The sequence below is a fragment of the Plasmodium berghei genome, assembly GCF_900002375.2.
Source record: "Plasmodium berghei ANKA genome assembly, chromosome: 8".
In the NCBI taxonomy this organism is placed as follows: domain Eukaryota; phylum Apicomplexa; class Aconoidasida; order Haemosporida; family Plasmodiidae; genus Plasmodium; species Plasmodium berghei.
Window position 1 is genome coordinate 441,263 of NC_036166.2, and position 20,469 is coordinate 461,731.

At 20.3% G+C, this 20,469-nt stretch overlaps 6 protein-coding genes across 6 annotated transcripts; 2 read left to right on the forward strand and 4 right to left on the reverse strand.

Moving 5' to 3' along the window:
- Window positions 1-18: 18 nt before the first annotated feature.
- Window positions 19-1,832, reverse strand: PBANKA_0809500 (apicoplast integral membrane protein, putative; the record flags this gene model as incomplete). The annotated part of the gene is made up of 3 exons (XM_034564250.1): window positions 19-138; window positions 275-349; window positions 483-1,832. The coding sequence occupies 3 exons, from the start codon at window positions 1,830-1,832 to the stop codon at window positions 19-21; spliced, it is 1,545 nt and encodes a 514-aa protein (XP_034421066.1).
- A 3,223-nt stretch (window positions 1,833-5,055) lies between these two features.
- On the forward strand, window positions 5,056-10,112 carry PBANKA_0809600 (conserved Plasmodium protein, unknown function; the record flags this gene model as incomplete). The annotated part of the gene is made up of 5 exons (XM_034564251.1): window positions 5,056-5,422; window positions 5,590-9,377; window positions 9,509-9,650; window positions 9,748-9,821; window positions 10,056-10,112. The coding sequence occupies 5 exons, from the start codon at window positions 5,056-5,058 to the stop codon at window positions 10,110-10,112; spliced, it is 4,428 nt and encodes a 1,475-aa protein (XP_034421067.1).
- Window positions 10,113-10,682: 570 nt separating this feature from the next.
- PBANKA_0809700 (conserved protein, unknown function) lies at window positions 10,683-12,433 on the reverse strand (the record flags this gene model as incomplete). The annotated part of the gene is made up of 8 exons (XM_034564253.1): window positions 10,683-10,769; window positions 10,854-10,925; window positions 11,054-11,179; window positions 11,263-11,325; window positions 11,467-11,632; window positions 11,743-11,956; window positions 12,086-12,250; window positions 12,424-12,433. The coding sequence occupies 8 exons, from the start codon at window positions 12,431-12,433 to the stop codon at window positions 10,683-10,685; spliced, it is 903 nt and encodes a 300-aa protein (XP_034421068.1).
- Window positions 12,434-14,010: 1,577 nt separating this feature from the next.
- Window positions 14,011-15,477, reverse strand: PBANKA_0809800 (ribosomal RNA methyltransferase, putative; the record flags this gene model as incomplete). Its single annotated transcript, XM_034564254.1, has 1 exon — window positions 14,011-15,477. The coding sequence occupies one exon, from the start codon at window positions 15,475-15,477 to the stop codon at window positions 14,011-14,013; it is 1,467 nt and encodes a 488-aa protein (XP_034421069.1).
- Window positions 15,478-16,020: 543 nt separating this feature from the next.
- On the reverse strand, window positions 16,021-17,990 carry PBANKA_0809900 (tRNA pseudouridine synthase, putative; the record flags this gene model as incomplete). The annotated part of the gene is made up of 8 exons (XM_034564255.1): window positions 16,021-16,243; window positions 16,388-16,488; window positions 16,583-16,670; window positions 16,790-16,848; window positions 16,965-17,052; window positions 17,161-17,355; window positions 17,529-17,620; window positions 17,922-17,990. 8 exons carry the CDS (start codon window positions 17,988-17,990, stop codon window positions 16,021-16,023), a joined length of 915 nt encoding a protein of 304 aa, XP_034421070.1.
- An 847-nt stretch (window positions 17,991-18,837) lies between these two features.
- Window positions 18,838-20,460, forward strand: PBANKA_0810000 (mitochondrial carrier protein, putative; the record flags this gene model as incomplete). Its single annotated transcript, XM_034564256.1, has 2 exons — window positions 18,838-20,278; window positions 20,369-20,460. 2 exons carry the CDS (start codon window positions 18,838-18,840, stop codon window positions 20,458-20,460), a joined length of 1,533 nt encoding a protein of 510 aa, XP_034421071.1.
- Between the last annotated feature and the right edge of the window lie 9 nt (window positions 20,461-20,469).

The following is a 20,469-nucleotide window of genomic DNA, read 5'->3' on the forward strand; positions in this document are numbered from 1 at the left end:
TGATTTTGATAAATATTTCTACAATTTATTCTTAAAATATTCAAATAATATGAAAGAATAAATAAACAGTGGAATTAAATAAATTGGATATGACATACATAATGTCTTTTTTATATTTTGTAATTTTGAAATTCTTTCCTAAAAAAAAAATACATTATACAAATAATAATTTAGTAGTAATCTTATAGTTTTATTGTGTATACATAAAATATTTTTTGTAAAAAAAAAAAATATTCTTTGTCTTTTCATTATTTTTTTATAATTTGTTTCATACACTTAAAAAATATATGTTATAATTCGGAGGGGTCATTGCTTGAATTAGTAAAAAGAGATGTAAATTTTTGGAAATCTGTAAAAAAATAAAAAAAAATTGAATAATTATAATTTTATATGCATTCTATATATTAGTACTTATATCTTTATGGAATAAAAAAATATAAAGCATAATCATAATAATAATAGTGATAATAATAATAAGCTACCTCAAACACTTTAAAATAATCATTAAGATGCGATAAAAAAAAAAAGAAGGAAGGAATTAAGACATATTTATTATTTAATATAAAAAACAAATCTTTTAAAGAAATTTTAGAATTATCTTTTAATCCATCATATATTATATTTGATATTATTATAAGTATAGATGGAGGCAATATATTGTTAAACATTAACAAAATTTTTTTTAGTGACTTTTCATATATTGTATTTGTTTTGTCGATAAATTTTAAAAATATAGAAATTAAAAGAAAATAAGAAAACGAATTGTTGAATACACTATTAAGTAGAGCTAATGGGGTGCACCATTTATTTATTTTTTTGTCGGTGCTAGATGAGTCGCCACTATTTTCAATATTACTATTTTTGATAAAATAATTAACATATATCTTCGAAATAATCCCATTGAATAAATTATAAAAATTAATCATTATATTTATATTATCATTTTTATAATTCAATTTTTTAAGCATATAATTAAACACATACATAGGTATAAGTCCTGTATGGCTTAATGTACATACATGTTTTAGTAGACTGACATTATTCATATTATTTGTTTTTTCTATCGCGTTCGTCTCGATTTGTTTAGAATTATTTATATCGTTTCTTAATGAACCGTTCTGGTAATTTTTATTTAAAATGTCTTCATTTTTTGTTTTTAAATAATTTGATACCGCGTTGCATTTACTTAAACTTGTTTCCAACGAATAGCTATTATCTTCATTATTATCTTCACATTTTGTTATATTTTTTTTTTCTATAATTTTTTCTCCATTTTGTTTGTCTCTCGAATAAAACAGACAAGCCATTACATTTGAAAAAAGTGTGTGAAATATAAATTGTGTAATTGAAAAAAGACCAATAATAAAATATTTCGGAATATTTTTTTGGAAATTTGTATTTATTATATCATTTATTGTATTAAACAAAAAAATTTTTGAACAAATTTTATCTGTAATATCGAGTAATGCATTTCTATGAGTATTATTTATTAATTTAAAATAATTTAGTATATGCATAAAAATAAATATACTACTTAAGCTTGTAACCATATTTATAGACGATAAAAAATTTACATTTTTTATTAAATTTATTTCTTTTATATTTAATAATACATTGAGGCTTTTTATTTTTATATTATATTTTATCCTATATTTATTTAATATTTTTTTCTTCCCATTTGCTGTGTAAAATATATTACCACTATTATATTGGTTGCATATATAACTTCTTACTATTTTGTACTTTTTTATATTTTTATATTTTTCTCCTATTATATCTCCAATAAATATTGTGATAATTACGAACAGAAAAACTGCGCGCATCCTTGCCATATCACATATGTGTGCATATGTATATGTATATTCATAAATTTATTTTATTGCTTTTATTTAAAATAGTTATTTATTAACTACAACACTGTGCCCATCATGTATTATTTTTTATTCTGAGAATATAACAAAGCTAAGACTACTAAAGGATAAAAAAAAAGAATATGATTGTTCTATTTCTTTATTTGCTTCCAATATATACATGTATTTGTTTCGCTATTTTTCGCTGTTTTTTTATTTTGAATAATTTCCTCTTATTTTTATGAACGTTCATAAAAAGTTCATACCTCTTTCGTTTTGTATATATGTGTTCATACAACTTGTTTCATGAATTAATAATAGAAAAATAAGCATGTGGAAATAGTTATGAAATAATAACTAGTATAAGTATGTAACTACTACAACTGCTTGTAACGTTTTATACACATTTATCATGAAAAATATATTTCTACGAAAATTTTTATTTATGTGTACCGCCTAATGGGGTGCTAAAAAAGTAATAGAATAAAATTTGTTAGAACTATATTTGTGTCAAACAATATATTTTTTATTCTTGTAATTTGTATTTTTTTTTCTTTTTATTAATATTGTTATATGTGCATACTTGAAACATACCGACGAAATATCATAGCTCTTTTTCATTTCTCCATTGACTTATTTATTATATTTTTATGTATTCCTTTCGAAATGCTATTTTTTCTCGACATATTTATGAGTTATTATATAGGACTGGAAAATAAAAACCCTTAACAAATGTGGAAATATAGAAAAATATCAAAATAACCAAGTAAAGATACATTTATGAATACAAGAAAAAAATACAACTATACAGAATTTATACTGAACTGTTAAACTATACCAAAATAGCTATTTGATCTGATAAAATATGAACAGTCATAAAATTTATAAAAATATCATTTTATTTATTATTTTTTTTTTTTATCTACATTTTCTATTTATTTTTCTAGCATTTAATTTTCCTTTTAAAAATGATGTATTGAAAATGATACGATATTCTAAGAATAATATATTGCATATATGAATATTTCCTTTAGACTACCATAGACGTAATAAATTTATTATTTCATTATTTTTATTAATAAATAATTGCACGATTGCAACTTTGTGAAAAATTCAAAAAATAGCTAATGAAAAAAAACAAGAGCTAATAATGATTATGAATACATATATACTTATTTTATTCTAAAGGTTTTAATTTATCCTTATACTATTTTGTTCTTTTTTATTATTTTGTTTTTCTTTATATAAGTGCATGGTTATGCGTTTCCCCATCATTATGTAATTTCTTATTTCCTTAAATAAATAGTATATGTTTAAAAAATTAATAAAATAAAAAGCATATCATTTAAGTATATATGCGTGTGTATATGCCTTTATTACCCAATTATATACACAAGCTATTCAAGTAAATACAAATTTTGAGAGTAATATTCCTTCAATTAAACGTCACATTTTATTTTTCTCTTGTTATTGTTTTATTATAATAATGATAACATTTTTTTATTTATCAATTTTTGTATTTTATTTATTTTTAAAGAGCGAAAATGTTATGCAACGCCGTGTGCTTTTGAACCCATTTATGCATTTCATATGCATTATAAATATATAATATATTTTATTTTTTTATATCATTATTTTATACGTATACAATTTTGGATTTTTTTATATTTTTTAATATCTCTCATATGTATTCATATGTCATATTAATAATATTTTAAAACACCTAGGGTTTGTTCATAATTTGTATGTTCAAGAACCTTTTTTTTTATTATTACTTTATATAAGCCTATTTTTATTTTCCTTAATATATCATTTTTCATTATATTACCACTTATTTGTTTATTATTGATTATTCATTTTATTTAATTTAATATGCATATGAATGTGTATTTGAATGTGATGCATTAAAATATATGCATAATATATTCATAAAACTCTCTTTTTTTCTAATTTTTTTTGTTACAATTTTGAAAGTTTATTTCATTGAGCAACCTTCTGAATTTTGTTCATTCTTTTGTATAAATTATTAATATTTTCTTTTTATATATCTTGTCTATTTAAAAAAAATATGTTTTATTATATATCGGTTTAAGGTGATATTATAAATATATCAAAAAAATAAACACATACCTATATGAACATAATATATTCTAACTATATACTGTAAATATTTCAGAAATAATCGAACGATCAAATTTTGTTAATATAATATCGTTATATATATTACATATTTGTAGTTGTATATTGTTCATTTTGTGTGTATATGCATACACATTTCTCCTTAAAAATATGCATATTATATGTGCAAAAACCATTATTTGGTTTTTTCTATCAAAAATAAATGTTTTTAAATAATATATATGTTGTTGGATGAAATACGTACATATTTACATCAGTTTGTGTATTCAATATATGTATGTATATATATCTATGCGTAACAAATGATTAAATCATACCATTTTATTAATGATTATACATTTTTACAAAACATAAAATAATTATAGAATATCCTGAGATACCATATTTACACTTCGAACAAATCAATAATATTTAAAAATATATTTTTTTTTTTTTTTAAGGGTGTGAGGCTTCTCAGTAAGTGTTGTTTCTATTATTTAGTTAGATTAGCTTATATATTTTTTTTTTTTTCGATTGAATTATTATATATCATTATTGTTTCTATTTTTGTGTGTTATTATTGTTATAATTTTTATGTATCACAATATTATCATATATTTTTATAAAATAATCATTTTTAATCATATTTTTATTTATTTTAATTTTTATTGTTTTTTTTTTTCCAATAAATTAAAATATGTTATGAAGTGCGCATTTTACATACTTTATTAAAATGTAAAACGAAACACCCAAGAAAAAAAGAATAACCAAAACGAAAAATGCCAACAGCTCGGTTTATACTATAGTATTTACCAATATTTGCGTTTCAAATTTTTTATTTGTTTATTTTCTTGTTTAATTTTACATGAGTACATATAATTGCTTGAATATTTATCAATTTGTTTTTATTTTATTTTTTTTACGTCTTTTAAATTTGTTACCTTTATTTCGTTTATACATTCACACACTCATTGTATTCGAATCTCATATATGTTCATTTCATCGCTTTTTGCCTTTTCCTCTCATATAATTTCGCTATTTTTCATTGGATTTAGCGATTTCTAAATTTTAATTTTTTATTTTTTAAATGAATAATAAGGAAAATGTTATTAACTGCAAAAGGCTACACAGAGAAAATATGGTTTTTGCAACCATAAGCAATGATTGTAATTATATCTGTATTATCACATTTTATGAAAATAATTACAATGTCGAGTTGTTCAATGCTAATAATAAAATGCAAAAAATATTTAGAAAGGAAATATCAGACACAATTAATAAAGTCTACATAAATTATAATAATAAATATATTTGTGTAACTAGCCAAAATGGAAGTATTTATATTCTGAATATGAAAGGTGTTTTTTTGTACAAAAATGAAATATTACATTGCTTATTCAGAAAAAAGTATATAAAACAAAAACCAATAAGTATAAACAATCATTTTAGTTACTGTAAGCTATTGCATAAAAAATACACATTATATTTGCTCTATTTATTATACCTTTATCAGATATATTTATATAACTTGTCATTAAAAAAAATATACCGTTTATCATAATTTACTTTATCATTTTCGTTCATTGTATTTTCATTATTTTATAATTTTTTTTCTTTGCAGATTACTCCAAACGAAAACGAAAAAAAATTTTAAGAAGCGCTGTCAATAGTCAAAAAAAAGACAATGAAGTTTATGAAAATAAACAAAAAAAAATAAAATATAACAAGTTATCAAGAAAAAACAGTATTACATTTCCACTTAATAATAACAAAAACAGTCAACAAAATGATAAAATATTTACAGAGAATAATGCGATTCCTAATAATGATCAATACAGTCTATCTGAAAATTTACAAGAATTGTATAACAATGATAATTATTTTTTTCAAAAAGGACAAGATCAAGAAAAACAAAATTTTAGTCGAAAAGCAAAAACATATATTAACATTTCAGAAAAAAATGAAGGATACACAAACCTAGACTTTGAAAAAAAAAAAAATTATTATTACGAAAGAAATGCAAGTAATAACATTAATAAATGTTATGATATGGAAAATATTAAAAATAAAAAAGAGCATAAAGATTTAAATGAAATGACATACTTCGATGAATATTTGAATGGAAAACCAAATACCCTAGAAAAGTATAAAGATTCAAAAAAAATAAATTTTAATAATTATTTTTGTGCAGAAAATTGTAAAAAGAATAAATTATCAACAATTGACGATTTTAATTTTGAAGAGTCTGAATATTTTCATAATGGATTGGGAATGGATAGTCAAAATGAAATAAAAAATTCTGATGAGGAATACAAACGGATTGGTATTGAAATAGTTGATATATATTGGATTTGCATGGAAAAAGAAAACAAAAAAGATTTTATAGAAATTGATAATTATATTTATCGTTATGATAATCTTAATAAATGCCATTTTTATGATAATTTGCATATTATATACAGTCTAGATGCTGCTTTTAATATAATTTGTTCTATTAATTTAAAAATAATAATTTATAAATATAATATATTAGAATATTTTTATAAAAATATAAGTCCAAGTAATCAATTCAAAAATAATATAGTATATTTGTTTAAAAAAAAATTTTTACAAAAATGCAAAGAAGAAAAGAAATATTCTTTTATAAAATATCTAAAATCAAAACTTGATATTTATAACAGTAATTCATGTATTGAACCTGACCATAATAGTATTATGAATAAAAGAAAAATACATAACAACTTAAACACCTCAATTAATAGATATAAAAACTTAATACAATTATATAGACCGTCTTATATAAATAGGATTGGACATTCTTCTTCTTACTATTTAAATGTAAAAGAAAATATAATTAAAAAAATATTCAATGACATGGTTATCGAAATGAATCAATCATATATATCAAGCAACCAAAATTATATTTTAATAAATTATTATATAAATATAAAGAAAAAGTATCTTAAATTTTCCAGTCTAAATATAGGGATGTTGATTCGAAAAAAAAAAAATACAAAAAAAAAAATAATACATAAAAAAGAAAAGAAAATTAATGTAAAAATAAGTCGTGAAAGTTTTAGTAGTTGTACAAGCAAAAATTATGATGAAGATAATGATAACTCTATGATGATAGATCTTGTAAAAATATATATGAACAAAAACAAACTAGCTAAATTTCCTGCATATAAACATAAATTGGGAGTATTAGGAATTCAAAAAATAAATACTATAGATAGGGAATATAAATCAATTGAGCATTTTGCATTATATCTACTTTACTGTTTTGATATATTTCAAAATATTTTTAATATATATAAAAGAATGTCTTATATTTATTCACGATGTGATGAATATAAAAAATTGTATACAGCTTATGAAAATATATTATCTTTAAATGAAAATTATAAAAAATTTTATTATAAAGATAGATCAATTGTTTATTTCTCAAAATATATAAAAAATAGAAAAGAATATTTTGATGAAAATTTATATAAAATGTTTTTTAAAAAATCAGAAAAACAAGACTTTGATCAATTTTATCATCTTATAAAAAAAATGATAAGTGAAAATACTGTTTGTTGTTCTTGTTCAAAGAAAAAATATTTAGAGAAAAAAAAAAATGAACAATCAGAAATTAAATCAATTAAAAGTCCTCAATATTTCAAAACTAAATCACATATAAAAGTTAGTTTTAATAATTATCAAAATAAAGATAATAATATAAATATTTCTTGTCCCATAAAAAATTACTCTAGTTACACACAATCTTTTATTTCTAAAATGAATAAAGATCAGGATAAAATATATGAAAATATCAAAAATAATATAAAAATAAATAAAGAAAATCGATATAGCAATTCTTATGCAAATATTAGTAAATATATTGATGAAAAAAACGTAAAAAATAATTGTTACAAAAAAACTTATTTGTCTAATGGCCTAATGAAAAGATATAGTGAACAAACAAATTTTAACAATGTAATAACAGAGACAAAAAATAATATTACTATTAAAAATAAGAATGAAATAAAAAGAAATATATCAAAATCTATTTTAGAAATCAAGGAAAAAAATAATGAAATAAAAAAAAATATGAATTTGATTCGGAATGCTAAAGTGAAACAACCAAGTAATATACCATTTCGTGAAAATAGAGATAAAGATAATCGTTTTGTATTGAACAAAATTAATAAAAATGAAAAACAAACAAAAAATAGAGCATTAGCACTTAATTCAATAGAAGATATAAGTTCATGTTGTTTCAGTTCTGGAAATAGTACAATTTATGAAAGTGATAATAGTAGTGAAGAAAATCAATCTGATGTAGTATATTCGTCTATTTCTGAACAAGAATTAGAAAAATGTTTTTTAAAAAGCAGAAAATTTATCATAAAAGATGATAAAAATATATGCGAAGATTGTGAAAATGTATTAAAAAATAATATATTATTACACACATTTGAAAAGTTTGAATTAAATTATGAAATTCCAAAAAAAACAAAAAAAACACCCAACAAAAAAATATATAGCTCATTAATAAAAGATATATATACAATGCATAGAGAAAAAAAATGTCCTATAAATATTTTACTATTATTACAAGAAATAAATGATAAAGAATTAGAAAATAATTTAATTAATTTACAATATATTTTACACTTTTTTGAAAAAACATTCCTTCAAAATATAAGTGATTATTTAAATAGTTTATTTAAAATTATTAATGTTTGCAAAGGTTTGATAACTCAATCTAATCGTCATTGTAGCAAAGAAATGAACAGATTATATAATGCAGCATTATATTGTCGAAAAGCATTTGAATCTTTTTATAAATTAAAAACACCTTTAAATATATATTATTTAATTATTGAATTATTAGTATTTATATCAAAAAATATTTATTTTGAGAATTTTCCACATTACAAAAAAACATTTTCAAATTATAGATATGTTGACTTGTTAAATAGTTATAACATATTTAAAAATAATAAAATGAATTTTAGTTGTCTAGACAAATATTTACACATTAATAGTATCAAAACTCATAAATTTTATATTGCTTTAAATCGCCTTCGAATAAGTTTAATAAATATATTAAAATCTTTTTCAAATAATAATAATTTTTCTATTCTTTATAATCTATCTATTTTGAATGTACCTCCAAATAAATTTCATTTTATTACTCTTCCGAAAAATAAAGAAAAATATCATTCTTGTAATAATTATTCCTATTTTGATGACATATTATATAACAACCAAAATAAATTATATCCATTTTATATTTGTACATGTGATACTTATTCTTTCATTAGCATTAAAAAATATATTCAAACAAACAAAACCTTTATGTTAATACAAAAAGAATTTATCAATATTAATTTATATCCTTTGCGTTTGTTAAATATTATCGTAAGTTGAAATAAGAAGAATGAATAAAATTTTTTTTATATCCATTTCCCTATTTTAAATATTATATATCACATTTTTCCATGTTTACACATTTTATCAAATCATAAATTAAAATCTATCATATTTGTTAGGTAATATCAAAGAATATGTTCTATATATTCACAGAAAAAGATAAAAAATTAAATATCACATCCATTAAAGTTAAATATGATGGTTCACAAAAAAAATTACTAAACAATGGGGAAAACATAGGAGAAATTAGTAATTTTTCAGGTAAATATTTGTCTAAATCTAGCTAAAAAATAACCAAATCAAAAAAATGACCTTGATAATGTCTATATCAATTTTTATTCCTCTTCTCTTTTTCCAGTTCTTAACTGCTCAAGCTTAGAAACATATTTTCCAAATGCGGATTCATACAATATTAAAATCCAAATTTTATATGTAAGGCAAAAAAATAAAAAATATATTCGTCGTCTATTATTTCTGTACATACTATTTCGTGCTTCTGCATACATGTATGGTGCATACATTTAGTTCCTTCCCAACTTAAAAAACGATAAATGCTAGAAAAAAGAGAAAAATTAGAAAAATGATTGTTCTGCTTAGCTTACAGCCTTCATTGTTTTTATTTCTTTTACATTGTTTTCTCTTTTTTTTTTATCATTTCCCATGAAGAATTCCATCATTGCGAATTTCCAACCTCATATGTGCCTGATATTGCAAGGATTTTGAATCAGCTTAAATTGGCAATTCACAAAAAATACCATTTTTTTCATATACGATATATATATTAATTTTTTTTCATTTTGTTTCATTAATATTTTGTCTTGGGTTTTTTTGTCAGAAATTATGAAAAAATAAAGCATTAAATAAATCCATAATTTTATTTTTCATTTTTTTTTCTGAATGAACATAATTTTAAAAAATTGAAAATTACTATTAATACGAAAAATATAGAAATTGAAAGACAATGATTTCAATTTTTTTTATATCTTTACATTTTTTAGTTTTTTTCAAATATTATTAAAGTGTGTAACATATCGGAAAATTGGATTTAAATTAAAAAAAAAAATAGCGAAAATAGTCAATAGATAAACTGCATATATTTGTGTGCATGCACATATATATAGAAAAAAAAAACAAGTGCAATTGCAAACGTTCGTATATATAGAGAGATGAAAACGACATAGAATAAGGGCCTACTAAGCATATGCATATAATACAACCATATAAATAGATAACACATTTTTAAAATTAATTAATAGTATTCATTTTTGCTACATTATTGCTACGTTTTTTTAATTAGTGGTTTGTTTTTTTCTTCATTTTATAATCATATGGATCGAACACTTGAGAACAAAGCGGAGTTGCATATTCGAAACTCAATGACTGTCAAAAAAAAAAAAATAAAAAAATGAAGTAATACTAAAATTTTGATTTATTTTGTTAAAAAATATTATTTTATTTTCTCACATTTTTGTCTTTATTTGACTGAAAGGTATAAATTATGAAAATGGATGGAATGCATTCCGAAATAAAGTATATCTAAGGGTTTAAAAAAAAACGAAATGAATTTGTTTAGGTATATAGAAAAATTATAAGGTAAATTAAATAAAAACTATACTCTAAAAAAAAAAATATGTATAATGAAATAAAAAAATTATAAATATTACCAATGCATCATATGTTGGAGCATCATAATATGAATTATATAATTCTCCGTCATTTGTGAAACACCAAAATGAATAAAATCCTTTTAGAGATAAAATTACAAACATAACAATTGCCAATGATAATATCTGTATAAAAAAGAGTGATTAATATAGTAAATAATTTCTGATGTTTATTAGTGTATTGTATATATATATATATTTTTTTTTACCCTTTGTGTAATTCTGCTTTTTTGAGATATCCCTTTATTTTTTTCCTTTAACTTTGAAGTAACCTTCAAAAAAAAATGTGGATATTATATAGAAAATAATAATAGATATAGTGTATTTGTAAATATAAGACAAAATAAAAAAGGAATATAAAATTAAATAAAACTTTTTTTTTCCCAAGTCAATAGCTAGCCATTTTTATTTACTTTTACTCCATAATACAAAAAGGAAATTGCTATTAAATAGTCTACTAACGACTCAAAAATAAAATTGAAATATATATAATTCTTAAAAGAGCTCGATAAATATTCTATACTTGCGAATAATAAGTTTATTATATATCCTGAGAAATTTATATATATATAGTAAGACCTACGATTTGACAAAAAAAAAAAATATACATAATTGAAAAAAACGAATAATGTATATATAGGAATGTTTGTGAAAAAAAAAAAAAAAATTGTCAAAAAAAATCAACTTACTTTAAATATTGTGATGTTACAAGTATAGACGAATAATATACTTGAGACCAAAAAAGTATAATTATTGTAAAGGATGATAAAAAAAGATATGTTGGAATAGTTTTAAGTAAAATAAAATGAAAATAAAAATTGGGGAATAATAATAATGTGTTGTAATCTATTGCATCATCTTGTATGTCTAAATATGTCAGTATTGTTATTGATAAAATTCGAGCTGCATAAAAACGGAAAACAAATAAGATGGAAAAAAAATAAAATGGAAAAGACGACATTTTCTTGTTGCATATAATCGTATGCCTTGTCGTAACATACACGTACAATTTTTTGTGTTTTTTAAAATTACTTATATGGCAAAAAAACAAAAAACAAAACAAAAAATATCGAGTTTTCTCCCCCTTCAAATTGGAGGAGGGAATAGATGAAATGCTTTTGTTTCTAATTATAAGCCTATATATCCGGTAACTTAGAAATACATAAACATATATTAACAAAATTAGCAAATAAACGCCTAAAAAAGAGAAAGTAAAAAATACAAAATATAAGTACACACACATATATGTATAGATTTAAGCAATATGCATACATATTTACATAAATAGAAAAATGAAACTATAGTATATTCATATTGTTTTTTATTAACTTGGCTAAACATTATTTTATTTTTTTTGTTTAAATACATACCTGTACTCATTGGGAAAACAGAGGAAGTATAAATTTAAAATATTCGCAACGAAAGTAAAAAGAATAATATTTTAATAATAATATAAGCTATTTATGATGCTTAAAATTTATTAATATATGTATTTGTTGTTTTTTCCAGCATTATAGAAAAACTGTATTTATCTTATACACAAAAAATAAAAATAATTAAAAAAAGCTAAGAAAAATATAATTAATTACGAAAAGGAGAACTAAAGGTTTTTATCACTCTTTTATTTTGTAAATTTATTATATATATATATATATATACATACAAGTTTATATTGTGTGGATTTTTTTTTGCTAAGCCTAATCGTTACTACCTCTTTCACAAAAAAATAAATAAAATAAATAAAAATGAAAAAATATATAAATAATAAATATATAAAAAAATGAAAAGTACAAAAAATGTTTAAAATGCTTAAAAGAATTAAAATAATAAAAAAAATAACCTTCTAAAGTTTATAAGTACCTTTATTTCAATACAAAACACAAATTATATTATTCATATGTCTATACAATAAATGAAATAAATATTGTTAATATGCATTTTTAAAAAAAGTATTTTTATTATATAAAGTAAATTTTTAAGTTTATAACAAATGTTGTTGTTAAATACTATTAATTAATATGAATATTTACTTTTTTTGTAACATATCATATGAACAAATTAACATAGTTTATTGTATTTATAAATAAAAAAAAGAATGTATGGATATATGCGTGTGTGAACTCTCTAAAGCTCACGTTTTTTAATATACTAATTATATAACTATATATAGATTAATCCTTTTCATTATATATACATATATTTTATGTCTTATTATTTTTTCCATAATTATATATATTTATAGTATTTTTTTAAATGTGTATAATAATTTTTTTTATACAGTTTCTATTCGTATTTTCCAATACTATTTGCACATTTTTTTTTAAATATTATAATTCTATAATCCAAGAAAACAGACATTCTCCTTTTTATTACTCCATAATTATAATATTCTACATTATATAATTTAATTATTTTATTCATATAATTATACTCTTTTTTAATATATTTTGTGTATATAATTTATTACAATATATCAACATTTTTTAATTAATATTATATGCATTATAATAATTTTAAAAAGTCACTAAAATATAGCGATTTAAGTTATTCATCATTCAAACCCATTTAAAACAAACAAATAAATAAATATACATATATATATGTGTGCATTATCAAAAAGTCAAAATTAATATCAGTTTAAATTTATTAGCTTTTAAAAATAAAAAAAAATAATTTTTTACATAAAATGCGCACATATTTTTATGGAAAATAAATTTTTATAGAGTAAAAATAATTACATAAAATACAAAATGCAAAATACATGAGCAACTTCATTTTTAAAGTCAACCTATAAAGCCAATGTCTGAATTTTGAAAATGTGAAAGAATATATATTTTTTGTGCATATCTATATAGCTTTAATTATATTTTAATTTTTTATATTAACATTTTTTAGTATTTAAAAAAATATGTTTATATGTGGAATGTTATTTGTTTCCATAAAATAGCAATTTAAAATCACACTTTTTTATTTTCTTTCCTTCTATTTTGTAATGATAAAAGATATGGAGGTTGTAATGGCATAATTTGAGGCTCGTGTCTAATATAGTTTTGGGGCAACAAATACGATTTGTCTGAATCATAATAATTTTGTGTTGCAATAAAAGAAAATAGTTTATTATTTGTTGAGAAATTTGAAGAAATATAATTATTAAAATTTTCTTCGTCATCTGAATTAAAATATTTTATATCTTCATCACTATCTGAGCAATAAAAATTAAAAATATCTAAATTTTTTTTTTTCATATTATTATTTATATTCAAATTATTTTCTTTTTCGCTATCTGAAGTATCTAAATTACTATTGAGTTTGTCATCAAAATATGTTTTATCGTTTATATTATTTTCCAAATCTTGAAATTCTTGATCCTTTCCATTAATTGATTCTAAATGCATATTTCGAAGTTCGCCATCATTTTGGAAATTATAACAAACCTCATTTGTATTTCTGAATAAAGAAGTGATAGACGATTTAGGTAAATGAAAGTTTAAACAAACAAGAAAAGATTCTAAACTTTTATTTCGACTACTTTGAGGTTTACAAACATAAATTTTTTCAAAAAATTTATTTAAATGAAATATTAACAAGCTTGTATATTCCCCTCTAAATATTTTACTAATAAAATTGCCTCCAATTTTTAAAACCGAACAGCATACTTTTAAACTTGATAAAATTAATTGAGATTGAATAAATTCATCAATATCATTCATACCTGTTATATCTGGAGCCCCATCACTTACAACTGCGTGGGCATATACAAATTTGTTATTTTCTTTTTCTTTATTCAATATATTATTTTTCATTTTATTATATTTTATGCTACTATCTTCATCATATATATGCTTAGGACTATTGACAGAAAATTCAATATCCTTCTCATTTTCATTCATACATTTTAAAATTTTATTTATTGTAGACATTTTTGTAATATCACCTTGTATTATATTTATGTAATTCATGTTACCTATTTCTTGTAAATCTACAGCAACAAGTTTAGGTTCTTTTATTTGATAATTATTATTTTTTAAAAATTTATCAATTTTTTTTTCCAAAATATCATTAAAATTTATATATAACGAAAAATTCTTTATAAATTCTTCATGATCTAATTCGTTATTCATATTATTATTTTTATTTATAAAATATAGCATGTTATAATAATTATATAAACAAATATTTTTAAGAACTTGGGACCAACTCCCTGGGGCTGCACACAAGTCAACTATATTATAACAATATTCATCATTATATTTTTTTATTATTTCACTAATATCACTATTATTATATTTGTTTGGATTAAACAACTTGAATATTTCAAATTTATCATTTATTTGTATTAATTTATAAGAGCTTCTAGCCCTGTATCCATTTTCTTTTGCTTTTCTGTAATAAATATCTCGACGATCTTTGCTTAGTTTCCCCATTTTATATTCTTATTAAAATTTTCAAAAGAATATATATATAATGGCAAACTTAACATGAATATAAAGTTATTTCATTTTTCTTTTATATAACTTAAAATTGTTAATATTATAATTATTCGTAGTAAACAAATACCTTTCAAAGTTATGTATTTTTTCCATATATACTTTTACAAACAAAAAAAAATTCAAATATATATATAAAGAAATGTATGCTACTAATCCGGTACGCAAAATAAGGCATGCTAATTTTTCTTTATATAATATGTTAAATACATTAATATGATATATATATGTATATATGCTAGCTTACACCCCAATTTTATTCTTAATTTTTATAATTAAACATAGTTTGTATTAAAAAAAAATCAAATTTTTAATAAACTATAAATGCTTAATTAACTGAAGTAAAAATATAGCATTAAACAATACGATTGTTGTATGAACATAAATTAATTTTTTTTTTTAATTTTAAAAAATATAAAATATAGATTAAAATTAATATATGAATATTTCATTTAAACAAATATATTATTATTCAAAAAATTATTGTAAAATTTCTTTAGCCTCATCATTTATATTTTCAAAAAAATTATCAATTGGCTTTTTAATTTTTAATGGGTAGCAAAGAGAAACTACAAGTATTGTTGTTTGGATATATTTATTCATAACATTTAAAAATATTTTATTATCAATATTAAAATTAAAATTAAAGTCACTAAACTTGAACGAATATAATAGCAGCCCGCATTCGTCAGCTATTTTGTAACTAAAAAAAAAAAATAAGAAAAAAAATAAGAAAAAATTAGAAAAATGGAGAAATATTTTATATGAGATTTTTGTCTATATATAAGTCCTTATAGACAACATAGAAATATGAAATACGTATTAACTTTTAATGCATTTTTTTTACTTTTTATTTTTGATAGAATTATTTTCCAGCATGCTTTTTATGTCTTGTCCATCCAACTGATTTTTCCCAACTAAAAATAAAGCAGCAACCATATGCCTAATCTAATAAAGAAAAATAAATACACAATATTATGAATAATTTGATTAAAGAAATAATAATTTTCATATATTTTAACAATGTCTATAGATTATTTACTTGGTTGTATAAAAATGATGTTCCTTTTATTTTAAAATAATAAAAGTTTTGATCAATGTTTTTAATCTCAAATTTATGAATCGTTCTTCTGTTTAAAATTAAAATTTACAAAAATGTAAAAATCATATTCATTAATAAAAAATATGTGCATATGTATATGTGACAATGTTTTAGAATTGGATAAATCTTTTTTGCCTATTTTCTTACATAAAGGAAGTATTGTTTTTTCTCTTTTTGCAAAAATTAGAAAAATTATGCTCGCCCAACTATATAAAATTGTGTAAAAATTAATGAAATGAATAATTGGCATGGTCATATTAATATGAGTATATATACATGTGAAGAAGTCAGATATAGAAATTTATTTTTCAATTTTCCTTACAAATATTTTTGTAGCCTCATTCATCTTAGTAATATTATAATTTTTATTGATAAAAAAATAGACATAAGTTCTCTGTATACAGTTTAAACTGATTGGGAATGAAAAAAAAAGTGAAAAAAATAAGCGAAAAAAATAAGTGAAAAAATAAGTGAATTTTTTACAAATTAATAAATTTGTTAACTGCAATTTTTCTTACCGAGCATCAAAATTATTTGGAACACATTGAATATGAATAATTTGTATATTTTTTAATTTTTTATTTAGTTCTTTAAGATATATTTTCTCGATTATTGATATAGATAAATGTGGATATTTATTTTTTAATCTTATAGTTAATGCGTTCATGCGAGCAGAAACACCTTTGTCTGTTCTTGAAACTCGGGAAAATGAACTAATTATAAAACATAGAAATTATTAAAATTATAACCAAAGGCCAGATTAAATTAAAAAAAAAAAAAAATAATTATTTACAACATAGTTTGGCGATTTACAACATATCATATTATAAAGTTTATCAGCAAAATGAATATATGAAAGATGCAAAAAAATGTTATTTTTTTTTACCAATTTGAGTCTGAAATTAAATCTAATTGTTGTAATTTTTCTATCAGTTTATTTTCTACTGTATTATTATTATCTTTCTGGTAAGCCGATCCCTAAATTATTTTTTTTTTAAAATAAGAAAAAAAATATATTTTTTTTAATTATATAATTTCCTAAATGACTTTTACAAAGTGATATATTAATGCAATTATAAAATAATAAGGCATTTCGATATATAGTAAAGAAAGAATGAGACAATTTGACTATGTATTTGTATACTCAAATTATTTTCAACCTAAAGTGTGTATGTATAAACACTATATATAAAATGTATCAAAATTAATAGCCATTTAAGATACAAAATAATGATATACATATATTTATAATATAAATATTTTTTTTTTGTTATTATACATTGAAACCTATTCCTATATATGAGAAAAATATTATAAAATTACGCGTCCCATCATTATTTTCTTCCATCTTTATTACATTGCTTTCATCTTGTAAATTTATCCAATTATATATTAATAACTATATAGTCATTTTTTATAGTTATAATTATATAAAATGCGATTTTTGAAAAACAAAATATTTACATAACTATAAAAAAATTACTATATTGTTAATATATAGATTTAAAATACACACTTGGGTAATAAATTGTAAATATATATATGAATATATTTGTATGCTTTACAACTGGGCATATATAATATATTATATAATTAGGAAAAAAAAAAAAGTCAAACATAAATGGTAAACAAATTAAAAATTATTATCCCTGTCAATACCCACCCATTTTAAAATTAAAAAAAATGTATAAAAAAAATAATTCGTATAAGGAAAACAAATATAAAAATATATTATTAAATAATACATAAATAACTAAAATTTGTGTGTTTAAATATATTTTTTTATAACATTCACAAAAACAGTATAAGTTGCAAAAATTAGCATATTATATGTTTGGCATATGCACTTGAAAATATAAATCATGAAATTAAAAAAGAAAAAAACAATAATAGAAAATATTAAATACATAAATAATTATTATGTAGTATAAGCCTTATATAGGTTTTGAACAACGACGTGAGCATATAAAATAATACAGAAATATTTAGCATTGTTTTGTAATTACTTCATTTCGAATTAAAACAATTATATATATTTTATTATTCAATTTTATATATAAAAAATTACTTTAAAATTTATCTGTATAAAGCATAGTCCATATATATATATGCATTCCTTATTTTAAGAAAAAATAAAAAATAAATGAAAAAAATATCATAGGATCAAAATATGGAATAATGTTTAATAAAAGGTAATGAAAAATATATTGATGGAAAAATATAATGATTATTTACATGAAATAGATTGTAAAAAATTAATAAATAATAAATCCGAAAATATAATGAATGAAAATAATTCTAAAAAATGTAATATTAAAAATTTATATCTACAAAATAAGTTGTCGAGAAAAAATGAAATCACCAATTCCGAATATGAAAAGGAAAACAAAATGAATGATAAGAAAAACATATATACTATTGGGGAAAATATTTTAACCAATATTAATCTGAATACACACAAAAATATAAGAGTATATTGTGATAATATAAAAAATAGTAACGTTAAAAGTAGTAAAATATATGAAGATAAAGATATAAAAAAACGTTTTAATATCTTAATAGATAAAGAAAATGCAATAAATAGTATTTTAAGCTCAACATATGCAGGAATAATTTCTCGAACTGTCACTGCCCCTTTAGATAGAATAAAATATATAATGCAAATAACAAATAATTTAACAATTTATGAAATATTTGATATTATAAAAAAAGATGGAACATTTTGTGGATTTTTTAGAGGAAATTGTGTTAACATTGTTAAAATTATTCCTGAACTGTCTATAAAAATGTATTCATATGAATTTATGAAAGTTAATGTTTATAATTATTATAATAAAAATCGAAAAAATAGCAATCAATCTGATAATATTGAACAGAATTTAGATATTCCATTTTTTATTCGTTTTTTAATTGGAAGTTCAAGCGGTGTTATAGCAGCTATATTTATATATCCTTTTGAAATTGTCAAAACTCGATTAATTGTATCAAACAAAGATGGAAATAATGGAATTCTTAAATGTCTTTATAATATTTATAAATATGAAGGATTTAGAAATTTTTATAATGGTTTATGTATGCATATTTATGGCGTTATTTTTTTTTCAGGATGTAATATGAGTATATATGATTATTTAAAATATAAATTTTTTGAATTTTATAAACACTATATTCATTCGAATTATTGTATGAAGGAAAATAATAATAATAAAATTAAAAATGATGAAAATTTAATTGAAAATACAGAAAAGAATAAACAAAAATATGAAATAAATAATTCATTGAAAAATAACAAAGATAAAAATAGTAACAATTTTTATCAATTAAACAAATTTCCATATAATTATAATTCAACAAATTTTCTAAATCGACATGAAAAAATAAATCAAGAATCTCATTGTTTATATTGCAATTATCGTATAAAAAATGTAAACTGTTTATCGTTTCTTTTTTTTGGGATTACAAGTTCATTCATTGCTCAAATAGTGAGTTACCCATTTCTTGTTTTAAGAACAAGGATGCAAACCATGAATAATGAAATTGCGACAAATTATTTAAATAATGAAAGGAAGCACATTAAGTCCTGCAGTTTTATTTTGTACAACATTCGGGTTTATGGCTTTAAGTCCCTCTACCGAGGTAATACGCAAAATGCTAAATTGGAAAAAAAAGTTGAAAAAAAGGTTGAAAAAAAAATACTTATCTATCCTTATTTTTCCCCTTTCTTAGGAATTTACGTGAATTTACTGAAAACAATCCCAGCAACTTCCATAACCTGGTTTTCATATGAATATGCAATGAGGAAGTTGAAAAGCGCTTAGATATGTTAT